The following is a 14,010-nucleotide window of genomic DNA, read 5'->3' on the forward strand; positions in this document are numbered from 1 at the left end:
CATCTTGTTTCACTGAAGTCATCTTTACAAGTGTTGCCATCGTTGCTATTGTAATCTCGTTGTTATTGATAATTACTCGTGTCACCTACTCCTCCCACTTTTTCACCCCCAACTGTGCAGGAATGTCCCAAGTGCAATGTGACAATCGAGAAAAATGGCGGATGTAACCACATGGTTTGTCGTAGTCAGAGCTGTAAGGCAGAGTTCTGCTGGGTCTGCCTCGGGCCCTGGGAGCCCCACGGCTCTTCTTGGTGAGCTTCCCATTGCTACTGATCTTTGAGCTGCTCTCCCACATTCCCTTTCCCTGCAATTGGTAGTAAAATCCAATATGTATTTTAAGCGACCAGCCTTTTTATATTTAATGCAAAGGTTAAGGCACATGGAGGAGTTAAATGACCGAGCTCAGAATGGAACATGCAGACAATGAAGGGACAGATTACAGTAGGAGAAGGGGAGTGGCAGGAAGGAAATGTGGGGGGTGGGGGGGTTACGGGGTCAGAGAGCGTAGAAGACATCCAGAGAGTGTAAAGAAGAAACCATGAGGTGGTGACGGACAGCAATCATGGAAGACCGATGGGAAGAGCACAGAACAGCAGATGCAAGGAGTCTTTTGCAAATGAGAAAAGTGGGATGAAGGTGAGCATCCAACTTGGATGTATGGAAGGTAACGAGCTGTGTGATTATGGAAAGAACGAGGTGTGGGATTCTGCTCTCCTCGCCTCTTAACATAGTGGGATGTTAAGAATCCATAACTGTTTAACCGCATTGATTTGTTCCGAGGAATGAAGGTTTGACTGTTAAAGTTGGCCTACAAAAATCTGTTTGTCTGCAGGTACAACTGTAATCGGTACAACGAAGATGACGCGAAGGCGGCACGTGATGCCCAGGAGGTGAGCGTGAGTTCTCACCCCTTTACCACTACACTTAACACACCATGCGTGACCACCAATAGGGAGTCTTTTTTTTTTTGTTTGCACTTGTCTCTTCTTGTGTCTTTTGTCCTTCCCACCCTCTACCTTACATGCTGGAGGGACAGGAAGATTGCGTATGTGCCTTTTCGTGCATGAACTTGTGCCTGCTGTAAATTTACCGTTTTCTGGATGCAGCTGGTATTTCTATTTTTGGACCTATTATTTGCAGAGGTATTTGACATAATGCATTAAAATCTTAACGATGGAGTGGTGTTCCTTTGATTATACAACCTGCAAGAGGCAACATGAAAGAGAGTGCCAATTTTGTCTCTTCGTATTTGTTTTCGACCGTTGTATATGACCGAAAAGCTGTCTAGTTTTGTGAATGATAAATCGCTACTCATTAACTCTTTTTCGTCTTTCATCACATTTATTTGCCGGGAAGTAACCCGTGGCCTGTTGCTCTCTCCCACGCTCCGCTCGTTCGCTACCTCCCCAGAGATCGCGAGCTGTGTTGCAGCGCTATCTGTTTTACTGCAATCGCTACATGAATCACATGCAGAGCCTACGCTTCGAGCACAAGTTATACGCGCAGATAAAGCTCAAGATGGAGGAGATGCAGCAGCACAATATGTCGTGGATTGAGGTGCAGTTTCTGAAGAAGGCCGTCGATGTCCTGTGCCAGTGCCGCACCATGCTCATGTATACCTATGTCTTTGCTTACTACCTCAAGAAGAACAACCAGTCCATCATCTTTGAGGTTCGTAAGACGTGAATATGACACACTTCAGTGTCTTCTTTTGGGAGTTTGAAGGAATAATTACGATGTATTCTTTTCAACAAGAGGTGCAAAAACTGGGGAATATTATTCTCATAATTATAGAGACTGAAGGGTGGTCTTATAAAGAACACAACATGGAAAGTTTTAGTGGGGGGGGGGGGAACTTGTTGCAACTGCTGAATCAGCAGGTATTGCGTTCAAAATCTTTCTTTGTTCCTATAAAGTAAAAGGACGGTGTAAGTCTGTCTTTTTGTGATGTCTCCTTAGCCGAAGGCCAGAGGCATTATGTTTTGGGTTGTCCGTTCATCCGTCATTTATCGTTTTTTTTGTTACCCGATGACTTGGGAAACATTGAACGGATTTCAACCAAACTTTCCAAAAGCGTGGACTATAATACAAAGATGAACTGATTTGGTATTTGGTTCAATAGTTCAAAGGTTGTGTGCCCTTTTGAAATCATTTTGTGGACTCTTAACTCTAATTAGAAGTATCTGATGTTTTTCTCCTCAACTTATCTCTTTCTCATCTGGCCTTTACTTTTTCATTTGACCTTTAATGGAGATGAAACGTAACAATGGGTTCACATCCAACGCCGGTGGAGACATATTCATCAACTCATTTGAATCAAAACTCATCAAATCACCGTATCTCCCCCCCTCTCACACCACTTTGCGTATCGTCACCAAACTTTGTCGGCGTAATTAAGAATGCCTTGCAACTCTACTTACGGCATCTCAATTGGATTCCAACCTTTTTTTCTAATTGGCCCAGCTGAAAGTAGACTTTTCTCAAAGCATTCACCATGCTGGGTAACATCACGATATTCCAGTGGGGCGGCACTTCCAGCATCATTACGTCAGAAGATTTTTGTTTTTTGGCCTCTCATCCTATCAAATCCCATCGCCCGTATTCGACATCTTTTAAGCGTACAACGTGCTATCGGCACAAGTATAGGCAGGAAAAACCGCCCCCACCATCCTGATCACCATCACTATTGGTCCCGTACCACCAGCACCATCTGGGTAAAAGGTCAGAGGGGAATATCCCCCCATGAACTCTGGGCCCCGTTCCAATAGTGGCCCTGTGGGGAGGGGCTACTGAGCTACTGAGGTCATGGCTGCGGTATGGGGATGTGGCTATAAATTGGGCTGACATGAGCATTGGGGTGTCAGAGGTGTCCTGAGCTGACAGGGAAGCTGTACGCAGTGTGACCAATCCTTGGCTTTTTTCATAAGATCTTGGGTATTCGTTGTTCACCTTGGCGTCTTGGTTTTTTTGTATAGGTTTTCTATTATCATCGCTTTTCCGAAACCTTGTGAATTCTTGGCTTTTTTCATTGGCTCACCTTGGCATTTATGAAAATGAGGAGTGGTCACACTGGCTGTACGTGAGCAGCAACAGGATTCCTCCCCTGAACGACTGCGCCATTGCAGCTACAATCCCTCCACCCCCCTCCCCACCCACAGCAGGCCTCGCCTTTTGAGCTGAGCTCAGTCAGTGGCACAAACTGTTTTCCCACCAGGAAATCTCGTTACCCGAAACTTGATGTGTCTTTCCAGATGCAGGACATTCATTTCAGTCTTGTCATTTTTTTTTCTGGTCTTTTCTCCTGTGGTATGTGTGAGGCCTTAAGGACTTCAGTAATTAAGGAATTGCTGTTCGTTCGTTAACTTGGGGGTGCGTATGTGCATCGAGGGATAATTACCTCCACCAACGAAGATGGAGAGATATATACAGTGCCAATAGAATGTCTACACCCACTTTCAAAAATTTCACCTTTTCTTGCCTTGTACCCAGGAATTAAATTTCATTAAATCAGACTTTTCCCTCCTTTATTTACACATCGTAACCCACAACTTCCAAGTGAAAAACAAATTTCAGAAAATTAATAATACAAAACTCGAATATCTTGATTGGATAAGTGTCCACCCCTCCTGAGTTATTACTCGGTGGAAGCACCTTTAGTAGCAATTACAGCTGTGAGTCTGTTGGGATACGTCCACCAACTTTTCACATCTTGATTAGGTAATATTTTCCCATTCTTCTGTACAAAACTGTTCAAGCTCAGTGAAGTTGCATGGGGAGTGTTGATGGACAGCAATCTTCAAGTCATGCCACAGATTTTCGATTGGATTTCGGTCAGGGTTCTGACTGGGCCACTCAAGGACATTTATCTTTTTGTTCCTTAACCACTCCAGTGTAGCTTTGGCTGTGTGCTTCGGGTCGTTATCATGCTGAAAGGTGAACATCCGTCCAAATTTCAGCTTTCTTGCAGAGGGCAGTAGGTTTTCCTCTCAGATTTTTCTGTATTTTGCTCCATCCATTTTCCCTTCTATCCTGACAAGTGTCCCAGTCCCTGCTGATGAGAAACATCCCCATAACATGATGCTGCCACCACCGTGCTTCACAGTAGGGATGGTGTTCTTTTGGTGATATGCTGTGTTGGGTTTGCTCCAAAGTCAAGGTGGGCTTTTTTGAGTAATGGCTTCCTTCTTGACCCTTATACAGGCCAGACTTGTGGAGTGCTTTGGATATTGTCACATTCACACAGTGACCAGTCTTTTCCATAAGGGCCTGTAGCTCTTTAAAAGTTGCCATTGGCCTCTCTGATTAGTCTCCTTACTTGGTCATCCAGTTTTGAGGGACGGCCTGATCGAGGCAGGATATTGATCGTACCATATGCTTTCCACTTCTTAATGATTGTCTTGACTCTGCTCCAAGGGATATTCAAGACCTTAAAAGTATTTTTATATCCATCCCCTGATCTGTGCTTTTCCACAACTTCATCCTGGAGGTCTTTTGAAAGCTCCTTGGTGCTCATGGTATGAGTCTTTGCTGTGAAATGCACCACCCACCAGAGGAAACCTACAGGAACAGCTGATTTTATTCTGAAATAATCAGAATCACGACAATTTAACACAGGTGAAGGCCAATTTACTTGGTGTGTGATTTTGAAGGTGATTGGTTATACCTGAGTTAATTTACAATTGATGTTATCAGGGGGGTGGACACTTATCCAATGAAGATATTCTCGTTTTGTTTTTTTAATTAATTTTCTGAAATTTGTAAAATTTGTTTTTCACTTGGAAGTTGTGGGTTACAATGTGTAAATAAAGCAGGAAAAAGTTCGATATAATGAAATTTAATTCCAGGCTAGAAGGCAACAAAAGGGGAAAATTTTGAAAGGGGCTGTTGACTTTATAAAGGCACTGTGTAGCACGATATCTCAAAAGTTGAAGACTAATTCGGACAAAACTTGTTGGACAGGTTGGATATGTGACGAGGACGAATTGATTCTATTTTGGTGAAGATCCGGATCGTAGATTTTTTTGAAATGATTCTTCACCATTGAGGGATAGGGCCAAAATGATAGATAACATGATATTTCAAAATGTTGTGAGCAAATTTGGATCAAACTTGGTGGACACGTTGGGTGTGTGAGAAGGACAAATTGATTCGATTTTGGAAAAGATCCGTATACTAGGATTTGTAAAGTGATTCTTCACAATCGAGAGATAGAGCCTACAACGATTTACAGCACAATATCTCAAAATGTTGTGTACAGGTTATGACAAAACTTGCTGGATGAGTTGGTTAGGTGACGAGAACAAGCCAATTATATGTTGGTTAAGATCCGGATGCAGATCTCACCTATCTGGGATCCAAAATGTTCAGCCTGGCAGAGGTATGCACTCTATTGAGTGCCATTCTAGTTTTTTTGCTTCTCCCTTTTTGTATGAATCTTTATAGATATATATATATATATATATATATATATATATATATATATATATATATATATATATTTTTAACATATATATACATATATATATATACATATATTTTTAACATATATATATATATATATATATATATATATATATATATATATATATATATATATATATTTATATGTATGTATATATATATATTTATATGTATGTATATATATATATATATATATATATATATATATATATATATATATATATATATATATATATATATATATAATGAAAAATGCAGTGAAGCCAGCCGTCCTTGAAGTTGTTTGACTATGTCTATATATTACGTACTGTTTGAACATCAGTTGCACCCTGACTTCACATGCATAGTCTATTAATTATGTATCATTGGAATGCACCTTTCGACCCTTTAGAATGCTGAGACTGCTTCAACTGTTGAATAGGCTGAGCGACCCAGAGAACCCATTAAGACCCCTTTTACCTTTAAGACCCTTTCCACATTTTAGACACTTTTTAGATCCCTTCAGCGTTTTGATCTTTATAATTTTTTTTACACTTTCGACCTTTACAGCCCTTCGAGTCCCCTTGGACCCCTTAGACCTCAACACCATTTTCGACCCCCTTATACCATTCAGACCTATTAGACAGCTTGGACCCTTGACCATTTAGATTTTTTGACCATTTGGACTTTTTTATATTGCAAATAAGTTTGTATAAAATAAATGTTTGTTTGATGATTGGTGTAAATCATAACACAGCAAATTTGTAATGTAAATCTCTGTAACGACGTGTGGAGAGGTGAGTGTAGCGAGTCTATCCATGCCAGCACATTATAAAAACTAGAACAACACTCGGTAGAGCGCATACCTCTGCCAGGCTGAACAGTTTACGTTTTTTTTATCCCACTTATGGGCCGGATCAGGATCTGGATATGAATATTAACCAAAATTAAATTGGCTTGTTCTTGCCACCTTCACAAACGATTATGTCTGCCTCACCAAACGTTTCCAAAGAACTGGCCCACTCCCTCTCGTATTCCACATGAGCACCTCGCACACAAACGCTCAAACATCACACTCACAAATGCATCACATCCACAACAGCCATCATGTAAGAAACCAAATTACATGAGATAAAACAAAACACCGATCATCCCCAACTATGCACCGATACGTTCAGACAGACTGAACGCCAGAGGTGGAAGCCTCATCACATACATTCACAATTCAATTGGATACTCAGATATCACAAGACACAAAAGCACTTCTACCACCAGACAACACACTTGAACTTCAAGCTTTCAAAATTAAAATTAAAACCAGTCACAAAGTGTACACGAACATCATAAACACTTGCATACCAGCAGACACATCCCCTGCTGTACCAACGAAGTACTCATCGCACGACAGAATCTTTTCTCCCTTCCAAACACCATCATCGGAGGGGACTTCAATGCCAAACATACAGCCTGGTGCACCCATCACCAACCAAAGCACCATTGCCACACAACAAAATTCTTTATTTATATATTGATTTATCCAAACACACACACACACACACACACACACACACACACACACACACACACACACACACACACACACACACACACACACACACACACACACACACACACACACACACACACACACACACACACACACACACACACACACACACCAAGCTGGTTACGATAACTCATCACCAGCCATAACATTCTATTCTCCATCACTTTGTACCACAACCATGTTGAGAAGAGTACAACAACTCCCTTCAGATTACCATACACACATCGATAGACCTCAACGCAGACAAAAACAAAATATTCACCAATTACAAAAAAGCGATGTGGGATAACTTTGCTGAGTTGTTGGAGTTCTTGTTCAGTGTTGTGCACAATGGCAACAACATCACCAACATTGACATCCACATCAAGCAGTTCAATAGGATTATCACAACCACAGCAACTGAATACATTCCAAACGGCACGTCAAAAAATACAACCCCAACTACACACCAGAAATCGCATACGTCATCAAACGATGAGACATCCCAAAACAAAACACACCAACACCCAAGGCACCAGACATAGAAGAAAGAATTCAAACACTAAACACAGAAATCAACAACAAAATAAAAGTGAAAAAACACTAAACTGGCACTCCTTTCTACACACACTAAACCACTCAACCAAGACTAAACACTTGTATCAAACTATAAACAGCATCAGTGGCATAACACCCTCACTTGCAGCCTGAAGTACAACAGACAACATACCATCAGAAAAACAACAAGCTATCATCCTCGTAGACCACTACACACACACACACACACACACACACACACACACACACACACACACACACACACACACACACACACACACACACACACACACACACACACACACACACACACACACACACACACACACACACACACACACGTCAAATCGGATCCATAAAAGAGGAAAGTAGTATTACAAGACGCAAACTGAGCTACCAACTCGACACCACCATCACACCATTCACTCCCACACAAACAACAAAAATCATCAAAAACTCCGCAGGCTAAAGGCCCTACCAATGTCTCCAATTTACATTTTATAACACCTTGGACCACACGGCATACCGGCCCTTACAAATATAATCAATTTCTCCTTCCAACACTCAGGAATCCCCCAAATTTGAAAAAAGGGAAAATCATTCCCATATTTAAACCAAACAAAGATCCCACCAAAGTGGCATCCTACACACCTATCACATTACTTTGCACACACTCCAAAGTTACAGAACACCTAATACTCACACTCACAAATCCTCACGTCCTTCTCGCACACATCCAACACAGATTCAGCCCAAACCACTCCACGACCACTCTCCTCATTAAACCTCACACAAAACACCTTTGAAGGCTTCAACAATAGAAAAACACCAAAACGCACTATTCTCCACCACAGCAGATATCAGCAAAACATGGATACCCAAACTCTTACTCACAAACAAAATACTCAACACAAACATGCACAACAACACCAAACACTGGCTGGCCAACTACCTGTCATGCAGACAGTCATTCGTAATTTATAATGGCAAGCCATCACGCACCTGATACTTTCCTTTCGGAGTCCCTCAAGGCTCAGTCCTCTCCCCCACACTCTTTAATCTGTTCATGCACGACATTCCACAACCACCCGAGAACATACAAATTGCCTCGTATGCGGACGATATAACGATTACCTCCACTCATAGCAACATAACACCGCCACAGTACAACTTCCACCCTTCCTCAGCACACTACAAACCTGGCTCACCATCAACAGACTGAAAGTAGCCTCCTCAAAATCAACAGTCCCTCTTTTAACAAATTACACCAAGGAACATAGTGCTGCACCACACATCACACTGAACAACATCCCAATCCCCCACACTCACACCAAACAAAAACACTCGGCTTCACTTTTAACACATCCATGTCATTCTCAGATCACATCACAAACATTAAAAAAAAAACATCCACACCCAGGCTGAACATACTTGGGCGACTTCAGACACCACAAATAAATAAATCTATAATAATAAATGTCAGGGTGTGTCAGTCCGTCCGTCTCCTCCATAATTCAGAAACAATTAAACCGAGCAGCCCCAAACTTTTTCATGCATACTCAGGAAAGTCCAAGGTGGTGCATGAAAGAAAATTGGGTGTTTGGGTTCATTGAAACACCCCTTTTGAAGATGATTTAGGGGGTGCTCAAAACGAAAAACCAAAAAGAAGCTTTACCAAGATCGCGGTGCGCCATCTTGGTCAGCCCTGTCAGCTCGCAAGACTTAAGCCGCCATTTTTTAGGCCTGCTCAACAATGCCTTGATTTGGAGCAGACCGCAACGATTTCTTAACGTTAGTTTTGTTTGTTTGTTTTTTACACTTTCCTCATTTGTATCATCGAATGCCTGATCATCACACATAGGAATCACTGGATACATTGCAATGCTTATAAATGCCCTGAAATGCCAGCGTTCGTGGATTTACTTAATTTCTGCACATGCTATAAGCTCTGGAATCTCTTCATCTGAGCCTAATTTCACAATTTAAGCTTCCTTATTGACTTCAGCAGTATCTCCGACTGTTTAAAAAAAAAAGTGTTCACATGTGCAATTCGGACATCGCTTGACATTCCAGGCGTCTACGGGTGCATGGTGTTTATACAACCGATCGGCAATCGCTTGCCAAGCCAGCTGTTCCTTATGAACCGTTTCGTTGGAGTGCTCGCTTAAGTGCTCAAGCCACATGGTGAGCACTCTATGATATTCACACTGTCACTGAATATATCGATTGATTTGAACAAAGTTCAGGGCCCATTTGCTTGTGTTTGGCCGTGCAGTACCTTGGGCGGTGAGTGGGGCGGTGGGCGCTCGCTGAAAATGTGCAATTTTATTTTATATCACCTTTCCCGTTTTTGTGCGATCTTTCATTATACGACCCATCACTTCGGCACAGATAGATACATATGAAAACATATTTGACGTTTCGTTTTAAAAAATTTCTTGAACTAATTAATTGGAGTGCTTGCTTGAGTGGTTAAGGCACATAGTGAGTGCTCTGCAAGTTTGAATGGCGATACGATGACTCGGTTCTCTGTGGGGATCAAGGCGGGATAGCTGAGAGGTACGCACGCTCACTCCAAGTTGTCTACACTGGGTTAGAATATCGACCCAGCGAAAAACTCATCGCAGTGTTTCACAGGTTGGGTGATTCATCAATGTGTGTGTCGTGTCTCAGATGGACGTTAAACTGGACGTCACATCTACCGGAATCTCTCCCCCCCCCTCCTCTCCTCTCCACCACCGCTCTCCCACTCCTCACTCTCTTCTCCCCTCTCTCCCTTTCTCGCCCCTCTCTCTCGCCCCTCTCTCGCTCGCTTCTCTCTCGCCCCTCTCCCGCTCGCTCTCGCCCCTTCCCGCTCGCTCTCGCCTCTCTCGCCCCTCTCCCGCCCGCTCTCTCGCCTCTCTCCCGCCCGCTCTCTCGCCTCTCTCCCGCCCGCTCTCTCGCCCTCTCCCGCCCGCTCTCTCGCCCTCTCCCGCCCTCTCCCGCCCGCTCTCTCGCCCTCTCCCGCCCGCTCTCTCGCCCTCTCCCGCCCGCTCTCTCGCCCTCTCCCGCCCGCTCTCTCGCCCTCTCCCGCCCTCTCCCGCCCGCTCTCTCGCCCTCTCCCGCCCGCTCTCTCGCCCTCTCCCGCCCGCTCTCTCGCCCTCTCCCGCCCGCTCTCTCGCCCTCTCCCGCCCGCTCTCTCGCCCTCTCCCGCCCGCTCTCTCCCGCCTGCTCTCTCGCCCTCTCCCGCCTGCTCTCTCGCCCTCTCCCGCTCGCTCTCTCGCTCCTCTCCCGCTCGCTCTCGCTCCTCCCACTCTCTCGCCCTCTCCCGCTCGATCGCCCCTCTCCCGCTCTCTCGTCCCTCTCCCGCCTGCTCTCTCGCCCTCTCCCGCCCGCTCTCTCGCCCTCTCCCGCCCGCTCTCTCGCCCTCTCCCGCTCGCTCTCTCGCCCTCTCCCGCTCGCTCTCTCGCCCTCTCCCGCTCGCTCTCTTGCCGCTCGCTCCTCTCCCGCTCGCTCGCCCCTCTCCCGCTCGCTCTCTTGCCCCTCTCCCGCTCGCTCTCTCCTCTCCCGCTCGCTCTCTCGCTCCTCCCGCTCGATCGCCCCCCTCCCGCTCGCTCGCTCGCCCCTCTCCCGCTCGCTCGCTCTCTCGCCCCTCTCCCACTCGCTCGCTCCTCTCCCGCTTGCTCACTCTCTCGCTCCTCTCCCGCTCGCTCGCTCGCCCCTCTCCCGCTCGCCCCTCTCCTGCTCGCTCTCTCCTCCCGCTCCCTCTCTCGCTCCTCCTGCTCCCTGTCTTGCCCCTCTCCCGCTCCCTGTCTCGCCCCTCTTCCTCTCTCTCGCTCTCCCACTCCTCTCCCACTCGCCCCTCTTCTCTCGCCCCTCTCGTTCTCTCGCTCCTCTCCCGCTCGCTCGCCCCTCTCCCGCTCGCTCTCTCACCCCCCGCCCGCTCCCACCCCTCTCCCGATCGCTCTCTCGCCCCTCTCCCGCTCCCGCTCTCGCCCCGCTCCCGCGCGCTCTCGCCCCTCTCCCGCTCGCTCTCTCACCCCCCGCTCGCTCGCTCTCCCTTCCCCTCTCCTGGTCGGCTCTCTCGCCCCTCTCCCCGCTCGCTCTCTCGCCCCTCTCCCCGCTCGCTCTCTCTCGCCCTCTCCCCGCTCGCTCTCTCGCCCGCACTCTCGCTCGCTCGCTCTCTCGCTCGCTCTCCCGCTCGCTCGCTCTCTCGCCCCTCTCCCGCTCGCTCGCTCTCTCGCCCCTCTCCCGCTCGCTCGCTCTCTCGCCCCTCTCCCGCTCGCTCGCTCTCTCGCCCCTCTCCCGCTCGCTCGCTCTCTCGCCCCTCTCCCGCTCGCCCCTCTCCCGCTCGCTCGCCCCTCTCCCGCTCTCTTGCCCCTCTCCCGCTCGCTCTCGCTCTCCTCTCTGCTCGCTCGCCCCCTCTCCCGCTCTCTTGCCCCTCTCCCGCTCTCTCTCTCCCTCTCCCGCTCGCTCTCTCCCTCTCCCGCTCGTTCTCTCTCCCTCTCCCACTCGTTCTCTCTCCCTCTCCCGCTCGTTCTCTCTCCCTCTCCTGCTCGCTCTCTCCCTCTCGCCCCTCTCCTGCTCGCTCTCTCGCCCCTCTCCCGCTCGCTCGCTCGCCCCTCTCCCGCTCGCTCTCTCTCGCCCCTCTCCCGCTCGCTCTCTCTCGCCCCTCTCCCGCTCGCTCTCTCGCCCTTCTCCCGCTCACTCTCTCGCCCATCTCCCGCTCGCTCTCTCGCCCCTCTCCCGCTCGCTCGCCCCTCTCCCGCTCGCTCTCGCCTCTCTCCCGCTCGCTCTCTCCTCTCCCCCGCTCGCTCTCTCCCGCTCGCTCTCTCGCCCCTCTCCCGCTCGCTCTCTCGCCCCTCTCACAGTTCCCCTCTCCCGCCCTCCTCCCCCTCTCCCGCCCTCCCTCCCCCTCTCCCGCCCTCCTCCCCCTCTCCCACCCTCCTCACCCTCTCCCACCCTCCTCCCTCTCCCGCCCTCCTCCCTCTCCCTCTCTTCCGCCCTCCTCACCCCTCTCCACCACTCTTCCTCTCCTCTCTCTCACCGCTCTCCTCTCTCACCACTCCCTCTCTCCTCTCTCTCACCCCTCTCCCTCTCCTCTCTCTCTCTCACCGCTCTCCCTCTCCCTCAGCACTCTCCTCTCTCTCACCACTCTCGCTCTCCCTCAGCGCTCTCCCTCCCTCACCGCTGTCCCTCTCCTCTCTCACTCTCCCCTCTCCCCACTCGCCCCTCTCTTTCACTGCTCTCCCTCTCCTCTCTCTTACCGCTCTCTGTCTCCTCTCTCCTACCGCTCTACCTCTCCTATCTCTCACCGCTCTCCCTCTCCTCTCTCTCTCACCGCTCTCCTATCTCTCACCGCTCTCCCTCTCCTATCTCTCACTGCTCTCCCTCTCCTTTCTCTCTCCGCTCTCCCTCTCCTATCTCTCACCGCTCTCCCTCTCCTCTCTCTCACCGCTCTCCCTCTCCTATCTCTCACCGCTCTCCCTCTCCTATCTCTCACCGCACGCCCTGTGCTATCTCTCGCCGCTCTCCCTCTCCTATCTCTCACCGCTCTCCCTCTCCTCTCTCTCACCGCTCTCCCTCTCCTCTCTCAGCGCGCTTCCTCTCCTCTCTCTCACCGCTCTCCCTCTCCTATCTCTCACCGCTCTTCCTCTCCTCTCTCTCTCTCTCTCACCGCTCTCCCTCTCCTCTCTCTCTCTCACCGCTCTCCTCTCTCTCTCACACCGCTCTCCCTCTCCTCTCTCTCTCACACCGCTATCCCTCTCCTCTCTCTCTCACCGCTCTCCCTCTCCCTCTCCTCTCTCTCTCTCACCGCTCTCCCTCTCCTCTCTCTCTCTCACCGCTCTCCCTCTCCTCTCACCGCTCTTCCACCGCTCTCCCTCTCTCTCTGCTCTCCCTCTCCTCTCTCTCACCGCTCTCCCTCTCCTCTCTCTCACCGCTCTCCCTCTCCTCTCTCTCTCTCTCTCACCGCTCTCCCTCTCTCTCTCTCTCACCGCTCTCCCTCTCCTCTCTCTCACCGCTCTCCCTCTCCTCTCTCTCTCTCTCTCACCGCTCTCCCTCTCCTCTCTCTCTCTCACCGCTCTCCCTCTCCTCTCACCGCTCTCCCTCTCTCTCTGCTCTCCCTCTCCTCTCTCTCACCGCTCTCCCTCTCCTCTCTTTCACCGCTCTCCCTCTCCTCTCTTTCACCGCTCTCCCTCTCCTCTTTCCATCACACTGCCTTCCCTCCCCCTCCACTTATGCTTTCCTCCTCCTAAACCTTGTCCCCACTCCACCCCACCCCCCCAATTGACATTTCTCGGTGGTGTCTGCGTTATCGTGTAGACAAACAGACCGAGAAGGGTTAAAACATTACCTCCTTCCACTTTCGGTGATGGAGGTAAAAAATCACACCCGTGTCTGAAGGAAGCGGTTTAGTTTGTCATCTTTAATACGAAATCCGCAAAGCCAAGAAATGAACGAAACACATTAGAATTACCCTGTAGAAC

General features: G+C 48.5%; 1 protein-coding gene across 3 annotated transcripts in view; it reads left to right on the forward strand.

Annotated features, from left to right (window-relative positions):
- The window catches only part of ARIH1 (ariadne RBR E3 ubiquitin protein ligase 1), a 101,131-nt gene that overhangs the window by 84,841 nt on the left and 2,280 nt on the right, over positions 1-14,010 (forward strand). For 2 of the 3 annotated variants that reach the window (XM_085890643.1, XM_085890645.1), the window contains exons 9-11: positions 121-251; positions 833-896; positions 1,411-1,671. In XM_085890643.1, coding sequence (XP_085746769.1) covers positions 121-251; positions 833-896; positions 1,411-1,671 — 456 coding nt within the window. The remainder of the gene's footprint in view (positions 1-120; positions 252-832; positions 897-1,410; positions 1,672-14,010) is intronic. The other variant, XM_085890644.1, reaches the window with a different exon arrangement.

The sequence above is a fragment of the Eptatretus burgeri genome, chromosome 8 (assembly GCF_056783735.1).
Source record: "Eptatretus burgeri isolate ZD-2024b chromosome 8, Ebu_testis_v1, whole genome shotgun sequence".
Taxonomy (NCBI): Eukaryota; Metazoa; Chordata; class Myxini; order Myxiniformes; family Myxinidae; genus Eptatretus; species Eptatretus burgeri.